This window comes from Phyllobates terribilis, unplaced genomic scaffold (genome assembly GCF_046119375.1).
Source record: "Phyllobates terribilis strain yellow unplaced genomic scaffold, ASM4611937v1 Scaffold_8__6_contigs__length_399053987, whole genome shotgun sequence".
Classification (NCBI taxonomy): domain Eukaryota; kingdom Metazoa; phylum Chordata; class Amphibia; order Anura; family Dendrobatidae; genus Phyllobates; species Phyllobates terribilis.
Genome location: NW_027362768.1, coordinates 121,494,922 through 121,510,382, shown reverse-complemented (window position 1 = coordinate 121,510,382; position 15,461 = coordinate 121,494,922). Strand labels below are relative to the sequence as shown.

At 38.2% G+C, this 15,461-nt stretch overlaps 1 protein-coding gene across 3 annotated transcripts in view; it reads left to right on the top strand.

The window, feature by feature from the left end:
• TLCD4 (TLC domain containing 4) overlaps positions 1-9,327 on the top strand; it is a 78,325-nt gene extending 68,998 nt beyond the window's left edge. For all 3 annotated transcript variants that reach the window (XM_073643244.1, XM_073643241.1, XM_073643243.1), the window contains exons 6-7: positions 4,260-4,333; positions 5,537-9,327. In XM_073643244.1, the coding sequence (XP_073499345.1) occupies positions 4,260-4,333; positions 5,537-5,852 (390 nt within the window). In that variant the 3' untranslated portion in view covers positions 5,853-9,327. The remainder of the gene's footprint in view (positions 1-4,259; positions 4,334-5,536) is intronic.
• Positions 9,328-15,461: the final 6,134 nt, after the last annotated feature.

Below are 15,461 nucleotides of genomic sequence, written 5' to 3'. Positions count from 1 at the left end.
GTTCCGTCTTTCTGTTTCCGACGCTTTCCCTCAAATTTATTCATTTCTTTGCGTTTTGTCACTTCCAGTGAGTCATTATGTATGTGTGTAATGCAGCCATTTTGTCAGGTATGCCTGGGGTCTGCAATGTTGGGCACAATAGGCCTCATATATGAAATAGAAGCCTTCTTACTCATACCAACCAATGTCATTAATAATATCGGAAAAATGAAGCCGAGTTGCAATTGGCAACAAGGTTACCTGTCACAGGCAATTGTCATGCAGAATTTGCATTGTACAAGAAGTGGCCTGGAACAATTCTCCAAAATATACCAGATGTGTAATCTTTTCGTATTATGTTATTGTGCCCTCCAGCAGTGGATGGATTATCACTTTCTCGTTTTACACTGAATGGCGACAGCGGGTGTTCAGCTCCTTCTTATTCCAAATCAAACCTGATTTTAATGATTGATTTATCACAGCTTTTTTCTTTTCAGTATGTTACGGGCATAGATTTGGTCAGCCCTGTCACTAACGCTTTAAAAAAAAAAAAGTCTGCTATTGCGAAGTATCTCAAAACATACTAGGCCTCATGTATAAAACCTGTTACTGTGTGGTAACTCATAACATACTAGGCCTCATGTATAAAACCTGTTACTGTGTGGTAACTCATAACATACTAGGCCTCATGTATAAAACCTGTTACTGTGTGGTAACTCATAACATACTAGGCCTCATGTGTAAAACCTGTTACTGTGTGGTAACTCATAACATACTAGGCCTCATGTATAAAACCTGTTACTGTGTGGTAACTCATAACATACTAGGCCTCATGTGTAAAACCTGTTACTGTGTGGTAACTCATAACATACTAGGCCTCATGTGTAAAACCTGTTACTGTGTGGTAACTCATAACATACTAGGCCTCATGTGTAAAACCTGTTACTGTGTGGTAACTCATAACATACTAGGCCTCATGTGTAAAACCTGTTACTGTGTGGTAACTCATAACATACTAGGCCTCATGTGTAAAACCTGTTACTGTGTGGTAACTCATAACATACTAGGCCTCATGTATAAAACCTGTTACTGTGTGGTAACTCATAACATACTAGGCCTCATGTGTAAAACCTGTTACTGTGTGGTAACTCATAACATACTAGGCCTCATGTGTAAAACCTGTTACTGTGTGGTAACTCATAACATACTAGGCCTCATGTGTAAAACCTGTTACTGTGTGGTAACTCATAACATACTAGGCCTCATGTATAAAACCTGTTACTGTGTGGTAACTCATAACATACTAGGCCTCATGTATAAAACCTGTTACTGTGTGGTAACTCATAACATACTAGGCCTCATGTGTAAAACCTGTTACTGTGTGGTAACTCATAACATACTAGGCCTCATGTATAAAACCTGTTACTGTGTGGTAACTCATAACATACTAGGCCTCATGTGTAAAACCTGTTACTGTGTGGTAACTCATAACATACTAGGCCTCATGTGTAAAACCTGTTACTGTGTGGTAACTCATAACATACTAGGCCTCTTATATAAAACCTGTTACTGTGTGGTAACTCATAACATACTAGGCCTCATGTATAAAACCTGCTAATATATAGTATCTGACACCATACTAGGCCTCAAGAATAAAATCAGTGGAGCAGTTGCCCATGGCAACCAATCAGTTCTGTGCTTTTATGTTTTAAACCGCACTGGAAATATGAAAGCTGCAATGTGATTGGTTGCCATGGGGTTCTCCTGCACTATGTCATGTAGATGATAACTGTTTTTACCAGAATAAGGCTCTGTTCACAAAGCATTTGAGCCCTCTATCTGAGGTGTACCTTGAAGGATTTCCTTATAATGATATACTCCGTCTGTATACACCTCTTATAGTGACATATAGTGTCCATAGACTTTTGCTATCATCTTGCCCAACTTTTTAAGGCGTACCTCCACTTTCACAAGAAAATCATTATAGTGCAGGACTCTGCAGTATACTCATTTTTCTAAATCACTTTATTTGCGTTTTTTGCTGATTGCCTGAAGTTTAAGCATAGACTTTGGGTGGTCCGTGTTGTGGGTTATCTCATACCAGCGTGTATATCGGACTAGTGCTATCCGATTTTTTTTTTTTCTTCTCGGATAGCACTCGGAGCAATGTTATTCAATGGGGCAGTGCTGATGCTCAATTTTTTTTTGTCAGTGAAAAAAATCTCAGCATGCTGCGATTTCACTGAGTCTGTGGGTGCGTGGAAAACATCGGACTGCACTCGGATGACATCTGAGCGTGGAGCGATTTCTGCGGACTCACTGAATGGAGAAGTTGGAGAAATTTTGTTCTCCATCTTCTCACAGTTGTGCTACGATTCTCTCATCGGATCACACTATGCTGAAATTCGGGTTAAACTCTCATCAGAGTATCATTTGCCTATTAGGCCCGATTCTCTCGGGTGACAGAATCTATGGCCGTCTGACTCTAGCCATAGAGTTATTTAGAGAAATGGTTATACTGCAGTCTTGCACTATAATCACTTTCTGGTGGTACGCTTTAAGAAGTCCATACAACTCTTTAGAATGACGCTTCAGAAAAAAAAAATTAAAATGTTATGAGTAGATAAATGTTTAGTTTCATTTATTAACATTTTTCCTTTGATATCGGCAAAAAAAAGACATAAATAAAATGCCAAAAATTAGACACCACGTTCCACAAAAAAAGGGACAAATTAGAATTAGGGCATCAATGTATGATTGGCCGGGGTCCCGCAGCCGATCATACATTGATGCCCTATCCGTAGTAGTGGACCAGTTCTTTAATAAAGCCTCTACTTATAAAGCACAGTTGACTATGGTTTTCTATACAGTTACAAAAATTGTACAGAAGAATATACCAGCCCATAGGAAGGCAAAAGGCATATGTTGGGTGATAAGTTTGGAATATGCGCCATGAGTTTTCCCATCACATATGCATACACCACAAATTAAATGTGAATTTTGCCTGACTTTTAATTGGATTGCGTTTTTCACAGAAATTTGTATAAAACCCCCTTTAAAATAAAAAAAAAAAAAAGTTTCCCCATAGCAGCCATCCAGTGGAAATCAGATTGCTTACTCTCGTCCTTTTTATTTTAGTCATGGGTGTATTACTTGTTGTGAAAGGTACAATTTTTATAGGTATATTAAAATAAAGCGTGTATTTATTCAATTTTTATATGCAAATTCTTGCCTAGTGTGCGATTGCTGTCAGGTATGTTTTTCAATGAAATGCTGCGGCCTATACAGTTTGAAGGGACTATAGGGAGAGAAAAGACTAGTCCGTTGCTTCCCCTGGCCGGCTTCTCCTTTTACCACTCTCCTAATGTACTAGTATGAAGAAAATCCGGCCAGAGGAAGCACTAGTCTTTTTTTTTTTTTTTGCATGGTCCCTGGCCGGATCTTGATAGTGTTTTCTTTGAAACACTGTGGCAATCGTGAGCAAGTGTCTGATTCATGCTGCCCGTGGTTTCAGCAGCATGAATCAACTAACAGATTCCCTTTAAGCTCTCTTCTGGGGGATTAGATATAGAAAGGTTATTCGCAAATGTACTAGTATAGTCCAAGTATACTCTGGGTATTAAAAGTGGAAATTCACAACTAAGAGGAGATCTCATTGACATGTATAAATACATGTGTGGTCAATACAAAAGACTGGCACATGATTTATTCTTTCTAAGGACCAGGGAACACTCATTAAGGGTGGAAGAAAGGCGATTCCGGCAGCTAAATAGTAAAGGGTTCTTTACAGTTAGAGCAGTCAGACTGTGGAGTGCCCGACCACAAGAAGTAGTGATGGCAGACACTTCAACAGTATTTAAAAAAATGGATGCCTTCTCACAACAAATAACATTGTGGGTTCTAAATAACCTAGCGATAAAGAATGGATAACCGGTTGATAAAAGTTGATCTTGATGGACCTGTCTTTTTTTTTTTATCCTATTTAACTGTGATTACATCTATTTTTGTGTTAGGTATGAACTTCATGTAAATGTGTAGAAAAATGTGCCAATCTGATGTGTGGTGTAGTTTCTGCAGAGCTCTGCTACTATACTGTATACACAGTGCTTCCCCTTACATTGATGCCTCCACATCTCATCTTTTACAATGGCAAAATTCAATTTATACCTCCTTGTATTGCTCTTAATTAAATGTAGTCTTAGGCAGCTGCTGTGAAGAGGGAGCACTGTATATAGCAAAAACTTGCAACAGATATTTTTACATCTCTGCTTGCTTTCCAGGGTGAAGGAATGTTGCCATATTTTGGTAATTTCCGCCTCTTAGCTGAATTCTCTACACCTTTTGTCAATCAACGGTAGGTCGAACTCCTTGTTGTGCTGTAATTCTTAAATATTGTGTGCATATGGGTCTTGTCCCATGCTGTCTTGCCAGAGGGGTGACAGACAAACCGGTAGTATAGTGCAGCAGGGGAGATGAGCAGATCGATATATTTTTGTGGGAAAAGGTTCACTAGGGCTTGTAATTTTGTCATTTACATTTCTGCTCATTCTGGGCTTAGTAGTCCAGTGGGCGGAGCTACTGCCTGATTGTACTCTGTATACATGGAGCTTTGTGCATGAGCTGCATATTGAGAGCTAAGAATTTGACCCTGTTGGTGTTGGTAAACCTTCTGTCCTTGGCCTAATATATGTCATTGCATGTAATGTAATACAGCCTTCAGCATGTGGTGCCTTTAATTACTGGTGGAGTTTCCCTTTTAATTATCAAGGGTTTTGCCAAACAAAACTTAGGAAAATGCCATGAATTATTTGTGGGTATCACCCCTGAATTTCTCATCCATTCCAAATCTGTTTGTGTTTTTAAAGGGGTTGTCCAGGCTATGGTAACTCTGTGACTGCCGAATTGTGCCACCATGTGGTACGCACGCTGTCACGATTCCTGGTGCGAGTGAACGGCCACGTGACTGCATGTATGCGATGTGTATACCTGCCATCACGTAACAGCTAAACTTCTCTGGCTTCTCTCAATTCTTTTCTATTGAGAGGAGCTAAACACGTCTAGTCGGTATGTGGCCACAAGTATGCCAATAGCGTACAATGGGAATTGTAACAGCCAATTTTTGTCCCAAACCTGGACAACCCCTTTATTACACAACCCTGTATAGAAGAACAGAGCAGTGAGAAATAGTAATAGAAGTTCTCTCCTGACTTTTCCATTCTGCTTCCATTACATCTGTTGTAAATCAGATGATAATCTAGATTGCACTTTGCTTCCTTCCGCATGTTCAGTTGCTTGAACAACACAACATCTATATATGAAGAAGGCAGAAGAACAAGGCTAGACTTTGTATTATTTTATCCTGTATTTATCACAATCGCTTTATTGTTAAAGGTTAACTTTTATGATAAGAAACGATTCCATATATTTGCTTTGTGCAATATCATTTTGGACAGTTGAGTTTTAATCCTTTTATCTACACAGTGGAACATAATTAACAATATTTCATTGTTCGTATCTGATTTATCATTAACGATATGTCATCTATTGAGTTTTGCAGGTGGTTCTTCGAAGTCCTGGGATACCCAAAGCACTCCCTGCCTAACATGGTGAATGGAGTCTTGATGACAGTTGTCTTCTTCATTGTTAGAATAGCTGTCATACCCACCTATTACAGGCGTGTCTTTTCTACCTTTGGCACAGAGGCATTTCATAGACTGGGCTTAGGAGCACAGTGTGCTTGGATCATCTCCAGCGTCTCCTTGGATATAATGAACGTTATGTGGATGATGAAAATCACAAAGGGATGCTACAAAGTCTTGTATCACACTGATGGTATATTGACCAAAACTCAGAAAAATGGAAAAGCAGAGTAAAAGCAACAGACTTTCTAGTGTCTTCCATTCTTCCATCCTTCTTTCAGATGTTGCAGGCTCTGCCAGGACTTGCATGTTTTTTTTCTCCCCATGACATAAAATGTATTTTAATGAACTTCCATAATTACCTCTTCGTAATGTTCCTTCTTCATATTCACATCCTGCACTTCCACCAACCATCCACTGTTCCAAAGAGCGAGAACTTCTCTCCTGATCAAGCGCCGTTGTCACCGTAGGCTATAACTCAGCTGGAAGCTGGAAGCTTTGACACTCCATGACCATCCTTTTCTTCACGTATATTAATATTGGTTTGGCAAGATGAGATTGGCTGGGAAGTTTCAGCTCATTTGATCTTGCTTTTTTTTTGCAAAGCTTTGCCAAGCATATAAGGCTCCTTACAAATACCATTTGGGGGATCTGCTCTCTCGTACATCCAATGGAGGCTTGGATCAGGACTCATGTCAAAGAAGGGACATTTCTCCAGAAAACATAAGGGAACATTTCACTTGTCCTTTGCGGCATGGTACATTCACTTTTTTTTAAATCTAAAATATGTACAGGAGAGCTAATCTCCCAAACTTGGATTGCCAGGGGCCTTACTTGGGGTCTCCATGAAATTATATAGATGTCCTATAAATCCATGGTATCTTCTTAAACGACGCTCTATGTATAGACATCTGAACTATTGATATGTTAAAGAAATTGTTCCTTCTGGGATACTTATGACATATTGATATGCTACGCCATAAATAACCAATTCATGCAGGTCCCACTGCTACGACCCCAATCTATCTCTAGAACAGGCCCATGGGGCAACAGGAATGGAGAGGTGGCCACACACGTGTGACTGTCTCCATTTTATATGATAGTTCTGAAACTTGCCACGCAAGCGTCGCCCCAGGTTAACATGGTTCAAGCCAGCACTCGTCTTTAGATGGACTTGAATATTCAGCAATATTCACTGATCGCATATGAGATTTGCATACTCCCTGAAATGTTAGGAGCTATGACATGCCATGAGTGTGTAAACTAGAAGAGGGAAGGTATTGATGAAAAATAACAACGAGATGTCTTAAAAGATCAGTGTCTTGTTTTGTGGCAGACCTGGCTTTATAGAACTTTGTGGAGCCTTACAAATACTTAAAAAATTGAGAAAATGGAGGAGCTAAAGCCCTCCTCAAAGTGAAGAAACAATATTTTGGTGGGAAATAATGTTAAAAGTTTTTATGTTCCAGCACACTCATATGCACAATTGAAAACGAAGGGTCCGATTCATCATTTTGCATTTTTTTAAGTCCTTTTCTTTTTTAGTTTGTGCAGTATTTGATGACATTTTTTGCAACAAATTCTTCAAAATGGCACACATGGTTTATGAATTTTGCGCAAAGTAAAAAATGCTTTGTATTTAACCTGTTTTGTGACATTTTTAGTGCAAAAAAGTCACATGTTAGACTAACATATGCAAAAATTTAAGATAAAATCACTCCAGCTTGGACTGCAATACATTTGAGCAACAAATTAGAAACTTTTCAAAAAGTTGCAGTTGATGAATCAGCCAAAAACATCCAAAACCCCAAACCCTGTGCGAGGTAGTGAACATAAAAAAAAAGGTGAACACTTATAAAATAGACTTAAGAAAGTGCAAATTAAAATAAGAATTAGGCACACAAGAAAAATAAGGGAAAAACACCTAAAACTAGACAAAAAAGGTGCAAATGCAATAATGACTTTGGCCCTAAGTCTCCTATAAACATGTTGTGGGTCGACCCTAAAATTATGTAATTTATAATTATACCCCCCTATTCTTTATCTTCAGTTTGTTAGGTGAGATCAGATTTGATGTAGAAGGATCAGTCTTTTGAATATTTTTGGAGAACTTTTTTCATGAGTTGCATATACCACAATTATCTGACATCTATTACCTGATTAACTCTTTTTACAGGCAAAGAAGAACAAGCATGGGGTAATTCTAATTCTATGTTAGGCTCTTTTCACATGTTGCATTTCCAAACATTTACCTCCGTCATGTGCCACAGCTTAGGTATACAGTAGCATAAGCCACCCATATGTTACATGGTAGAAAATCAAATATTATACTTTTGTGGAATACCTCTGTATATATAGTTTAAAAATTGGAATACCAACCAAATAGAGATCAGAAGAGGGTCTTCTTGACCTCTATCAGATGAATGGGGTCTGTGAATACAGTAGATATAAGTGTTTGGATCTCTACTGGTGCATATGGCAAACGTCTACTGTAAAAGGAATGTGAACATGGCGTTAGCAGAATACAGGGCTGTCTTGATATATTTATTAATTAACTACATGCACTATAAACAACCTTTGTAAACTGTTGATGGCGCTAGGTAGCGCAGCCAATGAACATTTTATTGTAACGCTCATTCACTGTTATCTAAATCACTCTTCCTTGTAAAAGAGTAGTACAAACAGCACTCCCAGTCCATCTATGCGACAAGTGAGTGCACGCAGCCGGGCAGACAAAGGTGTTCAATGTTCTCCAAATATAAATGTAGAAAGTAGCAAAAAAAAAAAAAGCAGCACTCTAAAGGATAATTCTAGACGGTGTACTCAGATCCAAGATGCAAAGTTTCGGCTACATTAAAGTACCATCTTCATCAACCATGTTGTCTGGAAATATCATTTGGATTACTACTTCACTTTTTCTTTTTTTGGCTCCTTCTTACCTTGTAAAGGGAACACTTCTTAGGTTCTAGAAGTATATATAATTCTGTAACCTACAGGTAAAGGTTCAATGGTGATCCTTCACTTTACACTCAATCCACAAAAGAGAAATAGATGGTATGCCCTAGATGGCAGAGTTTATTGTTTTCTGGGCTGACGATTTTATGTTTTTTAGTTCAGTTTATTCTGCTGGTTCTTGCTGCATGCAGATCACTGTAACAGAATTTGGAAGGGGTTAAAAGGAAAGGTGTTTATAATATTTTTAAATATAGTTTGATACCTTGAGAATTGCTATAAAAATATTGATGTGTAAGTCTTTTTTTTTTTTTATTTACATTATTTATTTATTTTAACATTTTCATAGGGTCACAGTGTGGGCACCAATTTGCATGATTTTTTCTTTACCCAAGTAAATTTCTGCCAGCTGGCACCCAGCGACGCATAGAAATGTGCTTGGACTAAATTCCTAATGCTGTCTTCAGCAATTCTTCATGAATGCCACCTCTGTGCATCTGAGTTAGAAGTCACAAAGTCATGTTAAACACCTGTTTCTATATTTCCTTTTACTTGATTTTGTAAATCTTTGCTTCTAATTTCTCCTAAACTTTCAGCAATTGTATGAAAATAGTGTAAATATATTTTCATTATTATCATAGGTTTAGATAAAGCTATCCATACATAGTGCTAGAATTTAATGATGAGCACAATTGCCCATTACTCGAGTTTGCCTAGGGTGCTCGGGTATGCACCGAGTATCGCGGGTGCTCAAGTGACATGTTCAAGTCACCACAGCCGCATGTTTCACGGTGTTAGACAGCCAGAAAAAAGGGGAGATTCCCCGTGTTTGCTAAGGAATCCCCGCATGTTTTGTGGCTGTCTAACAACCATGAAACATGCGGCCGCGATGACTCGAACAGGTCACTTGAGCACCCGCGATACTCGGTGAATCCCCAAGCACCCTAGGCAAATTCAAGTAACTTGCGCTTGCGCTCATCACTTCTAGAAATTAATAGATACAAGTTGCTTTCGATTACCAGAAGCATTTGATATGACACTGATTTGTGATGGAAAATCATTTAATGATTACCCCTCATTGCCTTTTTTTTTCATACACATAGGAAGCACCGGATGTCACTGGTGCCAATGGTCCTCAGGACTCTGGAGGATGAGTACAAGACGTCTCACAATGTATTGCAGGCTAAAGGCTGCTGTAAATGGTATAATGTTCCTTTAGATTAGAGGAAGGTTCATTGAACTCTAAGGTTATGTTACCATAGAAATTTCTAGGGCATTAAAAAATGAGTTTTTCAACTGGAAACCACTTCAGGAAACATTTTTTGGCTACGACTAGGGATGAGCGGACCTGTATAAGATTGGGTTCTGGTACCCGACCCAAACTTTATTCCAAAGTTTGGTTTTGGTACCAGAACAGTACCCAAACTTGAGCCAGAGCCCGAACCCCATTGAAAAGAATGGGGACCCGAACTTTTGAGCTGAAAAAGTCTTTCTCTCTCTCTCTGCAACGGACTTTCCCTGGAACTCCGAACTTTGCAATGGATTTCTGTGAGAAGTCCGTGTTTGGCATTTAGCACTGGTCCGAACTCTGGTTTGCTCATCTCTAGCTACAACCTCTTTAATCCGACAGCAGAGCCGCCAAGGCTTTCTTTCACAAAGCCACTTCAGGAAATAGCCAGCAGCTTTTTTCCTGAAGCGGCTACGCTTGTTTTTTTTGCATTCACTTTTGTGACAACTGAGCCGCCGACATCTTTTGCCTGTATCTTCTATTGTATAGAGCGAGCGGCTTCCAAATTAAGTCACCCGGAGAATTAACACTTTACTTCTTTTAAACACTCCAGTATTTCCTAAGCATGAAGCGGTTAAAAGAAGTAACGAAATTCTGAACATGTGCACAGCAATGTAGTTTTGACATTGCTGTGCATTATGTCCATTTTTTTCACCAACTTTTCACCTTTCTCAGGCGGATTTCAGTTAGAATCCACCCAAAAAAGATGTTGTGTGCACATAGCCCTTGGAAGGTTTGAGAAGGAATTTTTCTTTGCTTGAACCATTTCCTGATGCGTGTTTGCAGACACTTGAATTGACAGTGCCTTGTTTAGAGCAGATTTCATCAGTATCCACTTCAAGGAAGTGACATACTTTTTTTTTTTTGTCCACCTGGCATTTTGCAAAAACTTTTCTGAGAACATAAATTTTCCGTATGAACAGCAAAGTGGATTTGCCATTGAATATATATTTTACCAAGCTGCTTTTTGAAAAGGAGTTTGGAGCAGATAAAAAAACCTCCTAAACAAACTGTGTGAATATAGCCTACGAATGCACTTTGCATATTAAAAAGGAAAATTACCATTTTATAACAAAATTCACTGTTTGCATGCTGAAAATGATTTTGGCCAATGGTTATTTAAAATTGATGTTAACAATACACATAATACTTTGTTGTCAGTTTTTAAAAGATAACTACTAAAAACTTACTGAAAGTTGCATAAAATGACAACAATTTTCCTACTTTTACATGACTTTCAATTGTTCTGATCATGTGAAAATGTTGAGTCATCCTCTAATCTTATCTCACACATTCAGTGCCGTTGCTCCATGATCTTGATCCTTAAGCATTTGTACGTCTCAATAATATTTGCAATTATTTTCTTTCTATTACGTTCTACAAAGATAATTGTCTTCTCTATTGGGCTTGATATGTGAGAGAAAATAAACATTATTCTGGGCATTTTTACTGTTGCTGAACAGTGTTTAATCGAGAATACTGTAGTATTGTAAACCAGAGAACTGAGAAAATAGTCCATGGTTTAATGGATGGGATTAGGCATCTGCAAATGAGGTTTCCCTGGTTATAAAAAATAAAGATTTTGCACTATATTTTTAATCCTTTTTGGTATAGCTACAGTGCCCTTCAAGAGTTTTCACTAAACCAAAGGGTTGTATGAAGCTTAGATCACCATGGGATTGTAGGGAACTTAGTTCACAATATGGTTTTGTGGAGCTTATTTCACTATAGGATTTTAAGGAGCTTAGATCACCATTCAGTGGTGCTCACCGTTATTGGCACCCCTTATTTTTTTTCATAGACTGCTACATTTCCATTTGTTTTTGAAGATATTGTACAAAGTTATATAATCAAGATTTTTTAATTGTTGGTCCAAAGTAATACAATAATAAAACATTATAATTGCAACATGAAAGTTGAAAAACAAAGAAAAACAGAATAAACAGCATGTGCAGCAATAAAGGCACCCCTAATTAATACTTGGTTGCACACCCTTTGGCATTGCTGACAGCCTCCAAACGTTTCTTGTAGTCATCTATAAGCTTCTTGCACTTCTCAGCTGTAATTTTCTCCCACTCTTCCTTTGCAGTTTGTTCAAGCTCTTGAATGTTGGCAAGGTCCTTTTTCCCAATGGCAGATTTCAGCTCACCCCAAAGATTTTCAATGGGATTGAGGTCAGGACTCATTGCTGGCCATTTTAAAACGGTCCATTTTTTATTTTTCAACCATTCCTGTGTTCTTTTGGATGTGTGCTTTGGGTCATTGTCTTGCTGGAGGACCCATGATCTTTGACTCAAACCAAGTTTTCTTACACTGGGTAGGACATTTCGCTCTAAAATCTCTTGATAATTCTCTGATTTCATAATTCCTGTTATACGGTCAAGGCCTCCAGTACCAGGCGCAGGAGCAAAGCAACCCCATAGCATTATGGATCTTCCACCATGCTTAACTCTTGGTAAGGTGTTCTTTTCCTTATAAGCTTCATTGTGCCGTCTGTAAACAAACTGCTGCTTTGCATTGCCAAAAAGCTCTATTTTTGTTTCATGTGTCCACAGAACAATTTCCCAGAAGGATTGTGGTTTGTCAAGGTACTCTATGCAAAGATAGGTCGTTCTTTTTTATGTCTTTTCTTCAGCAATGTTTTTTTCTATGGCCTTCGCCCATAAAGCTCTGTTTGGTTTAGTCTGCGGCGTATGCTACTTGTTGAAACCGTGTCCCCAGACTGTTCCAGGTTGGCCTTCAGGTCTTTGGATGTTTGACATGTTTTTTCCACCATTTGCACCAACCTTCAAATACATCTCTTGTCAATTTTCCTCTTTCCCTCATGTCCAGCGAGGTTCTTGACAGTTCCATGCTTGGCAAACTTCTTAATAGCATTGCGTACTGTTGAAACTGGGATACCAAGGTCTTTGGAGATTGCCTTATACCCTTTTGGAAGTCTTGTGTTTGCTAATAATAGCAATTCTGATGTCCTCAGACAGCTCCTTTGTCTTCACCATTGTGACAAAGGAACAGGACCTACCATGTGGCTTTTTAAAACACCGAATTCATCAATCAATGGCTAATTCATGTCACATGGGCACTGACAATTAATCACAGGTGAATGTTTTTTGTGATTTACCACAGGCGAGTCAAATTGTGTTTCCATACTAAATTAATGTAAAGCGTGCCAATACCAGTGACACAGTAAGCTTTAGGTTTCTCTATTTTTCCCTCCAATTGTTTTTTGTTTTAAATTATTGTTCATCATTTGCTCTCTTGTATTTAACACGAGGGCTCTATACAAAAAAAACTGTTTCACTTGATTAATTTTTTTCAGTAGATATTCCACATTATGTACTTAAACTTCATGGGTGCCAATAACGATGAGCAGGACTGTATGGTTTTATAGATTTTAGATCACCATAGGGTTAATTTAAGCTTAAATCTTCATAGGTTTGAATGAAACTTAAATCACATTAGGGCTGTATGGTGCTTAGTTCACCATAGGGTTTTAGGGAGCTTAGATCACAATAAGGGTTGTATGGAGCTTAGTTCACCATATGGTTAAAGGGAATCTAGTTCACCATAGAAGCTTAGATCACCATAGGTTTGAATGGAACTTAGATCACTAAAGGGTTGTGTGAAGCTTGGGATCATCATATAACTGTAAGGAGTTTATATCGCCATCGGATTGTATGGCGCTTAGATCGTCATAAGTTTGTATGGAGCTTAGACCACTATAGGGTTGTATGAAGCTCGGGATCATCATATAATTGTATGAAGCTTAGATTGCCAACAGATTGTATGGAGCTTAGATCGCCATACTGTTGTATGAAGCTTGGGATCATCATATAATTCTATGAAGCTTAGATCACCATTGGATTGTATGGAGCTTAGATCGCCATAGGGTTGTATGGAGCTTAGTTCGCCATCGGATTGTATGAAGCTTAGACCGCCATAGGGTTGTATGAAGTTTGGATCATCATATGATTGTATTGAGCTTCGATTACCATAGGTTTATATGGAGCTTAAATCGCCATAGGGTTGCATGGAGCTTAGATCACTATAAGGTTGTATAGCGATTTGATTTTTATTAATTTGGATTAAATGCATTTTTTAACCAATTTTCCACATTTCATGTTAAAAAAAATGTTGTTCTTGCCTAATCACCTTCTCTTTAAGGTTACTTTTAATTGTGTGCAAAGAAATGTGAAGACTTGAGAAAGCATTGGTTCGAGGAGCTTCTTCAATGTGACTTTCAGATCCTGCTAAATACTTGAAAAAATGTGAATATAAAAGATAAGGTCAACTAAATGCAAATCTAGTAGATTTTAAACTATCTCCCTTGCAAAAACTTAGCACTCACTTTTCACTGTGATTCCACCTGCCAACCCTCCTCACCTTTTTAACTGGTTTTATTAGCAACTGACCACTGGCTTACATTAAGGGCATCTTCCCATGTAGCAAAAACTCAGATTTTTTTCTGCTGTGTTTTTTGTACAGAAAATTAACTTTGCCATTTTTGGGGGGTTTTATGAAGAAGTTTTGATTAAAAAAAAAAAAAAAAAAAAAAAGTGTTTTTCTGACACCTGTAACTGGTTTTGTGTTGTCGATGGAGCTGTTAAAAGCTTGTATCTTGCATGGCGAGCTGACATTCTTATTCATACCATTTTGGGGTAAATACAACATTTTGATTGCTTCTAATTGTACTTTTTATTTTAGTGTGGTACCTGAAAAAACCCGCAGTTCTGGAGTTTCCATTCTTTTTCTTTTCTCATTATGTTATTTACCAATTGGGTTAATGTTATATTTTGATACACCAGACTTTTACGTATGCGCCAATATGAGTTATTTATGGTTATTTATTTATTTATTTTTGATGGGGAGAAACTGGGGTGATTTGAATTTTTCTTTATATTTTTAAAACTTTTCTTTTTACTGTTATTTTTCAGTCCTCTCAAAGGACTTGAAACTTGAGCCTGTATACACTGTACACTGTATACAGCCATACCATAGTATCATAACATGTAGCTGAGCTTTAGAGTAGGACCAAGATGGCAGCAACAGGGGCCTTCAAAAGGCCTCCGGCTGCCATGGTGTCCCATCAGTTCCCCGCAAGTTATGTCACATAGGGAGCTAATGGAAGCCCGTGCACACATGGCAAATGCGCCCTTTAAATGCCATTTAAACTAGTGATTGTCAGTGGCGTTTAAATGGTTAACAACCGTAAATGTCTGCAATAAGGAAAAAAATGTAAACTGTGTCTGAATCAGCTCAATCCAATCAATTCAAATTTTAAATTCATTGTGGATCCTTTAAAAAAACAATGGCAAAACCGCTAGCGATGCCGCTTTAAGAAAAAGACCATCAGCTTCTTCCTGAAGCGGGTTCGCCTAGAAAAACCTTGGCAGGTCCACCAACGTCTTAAAGATGTCAGGTGCGTATAATTTTTAATCAATGGGACTGAACTGGTCCTCAAACCGTTCACAGTTGATTACTCCAATGCTCCTGCTCCTGATGCGTGATGCCGGGCTCTCTTATTAAAACTCAAGCTATTGGATGGGTGAGCTAGCATTGCTTTTTATCACATCACTTAAAAAAAAAAAAAAAAAGAAATGTAT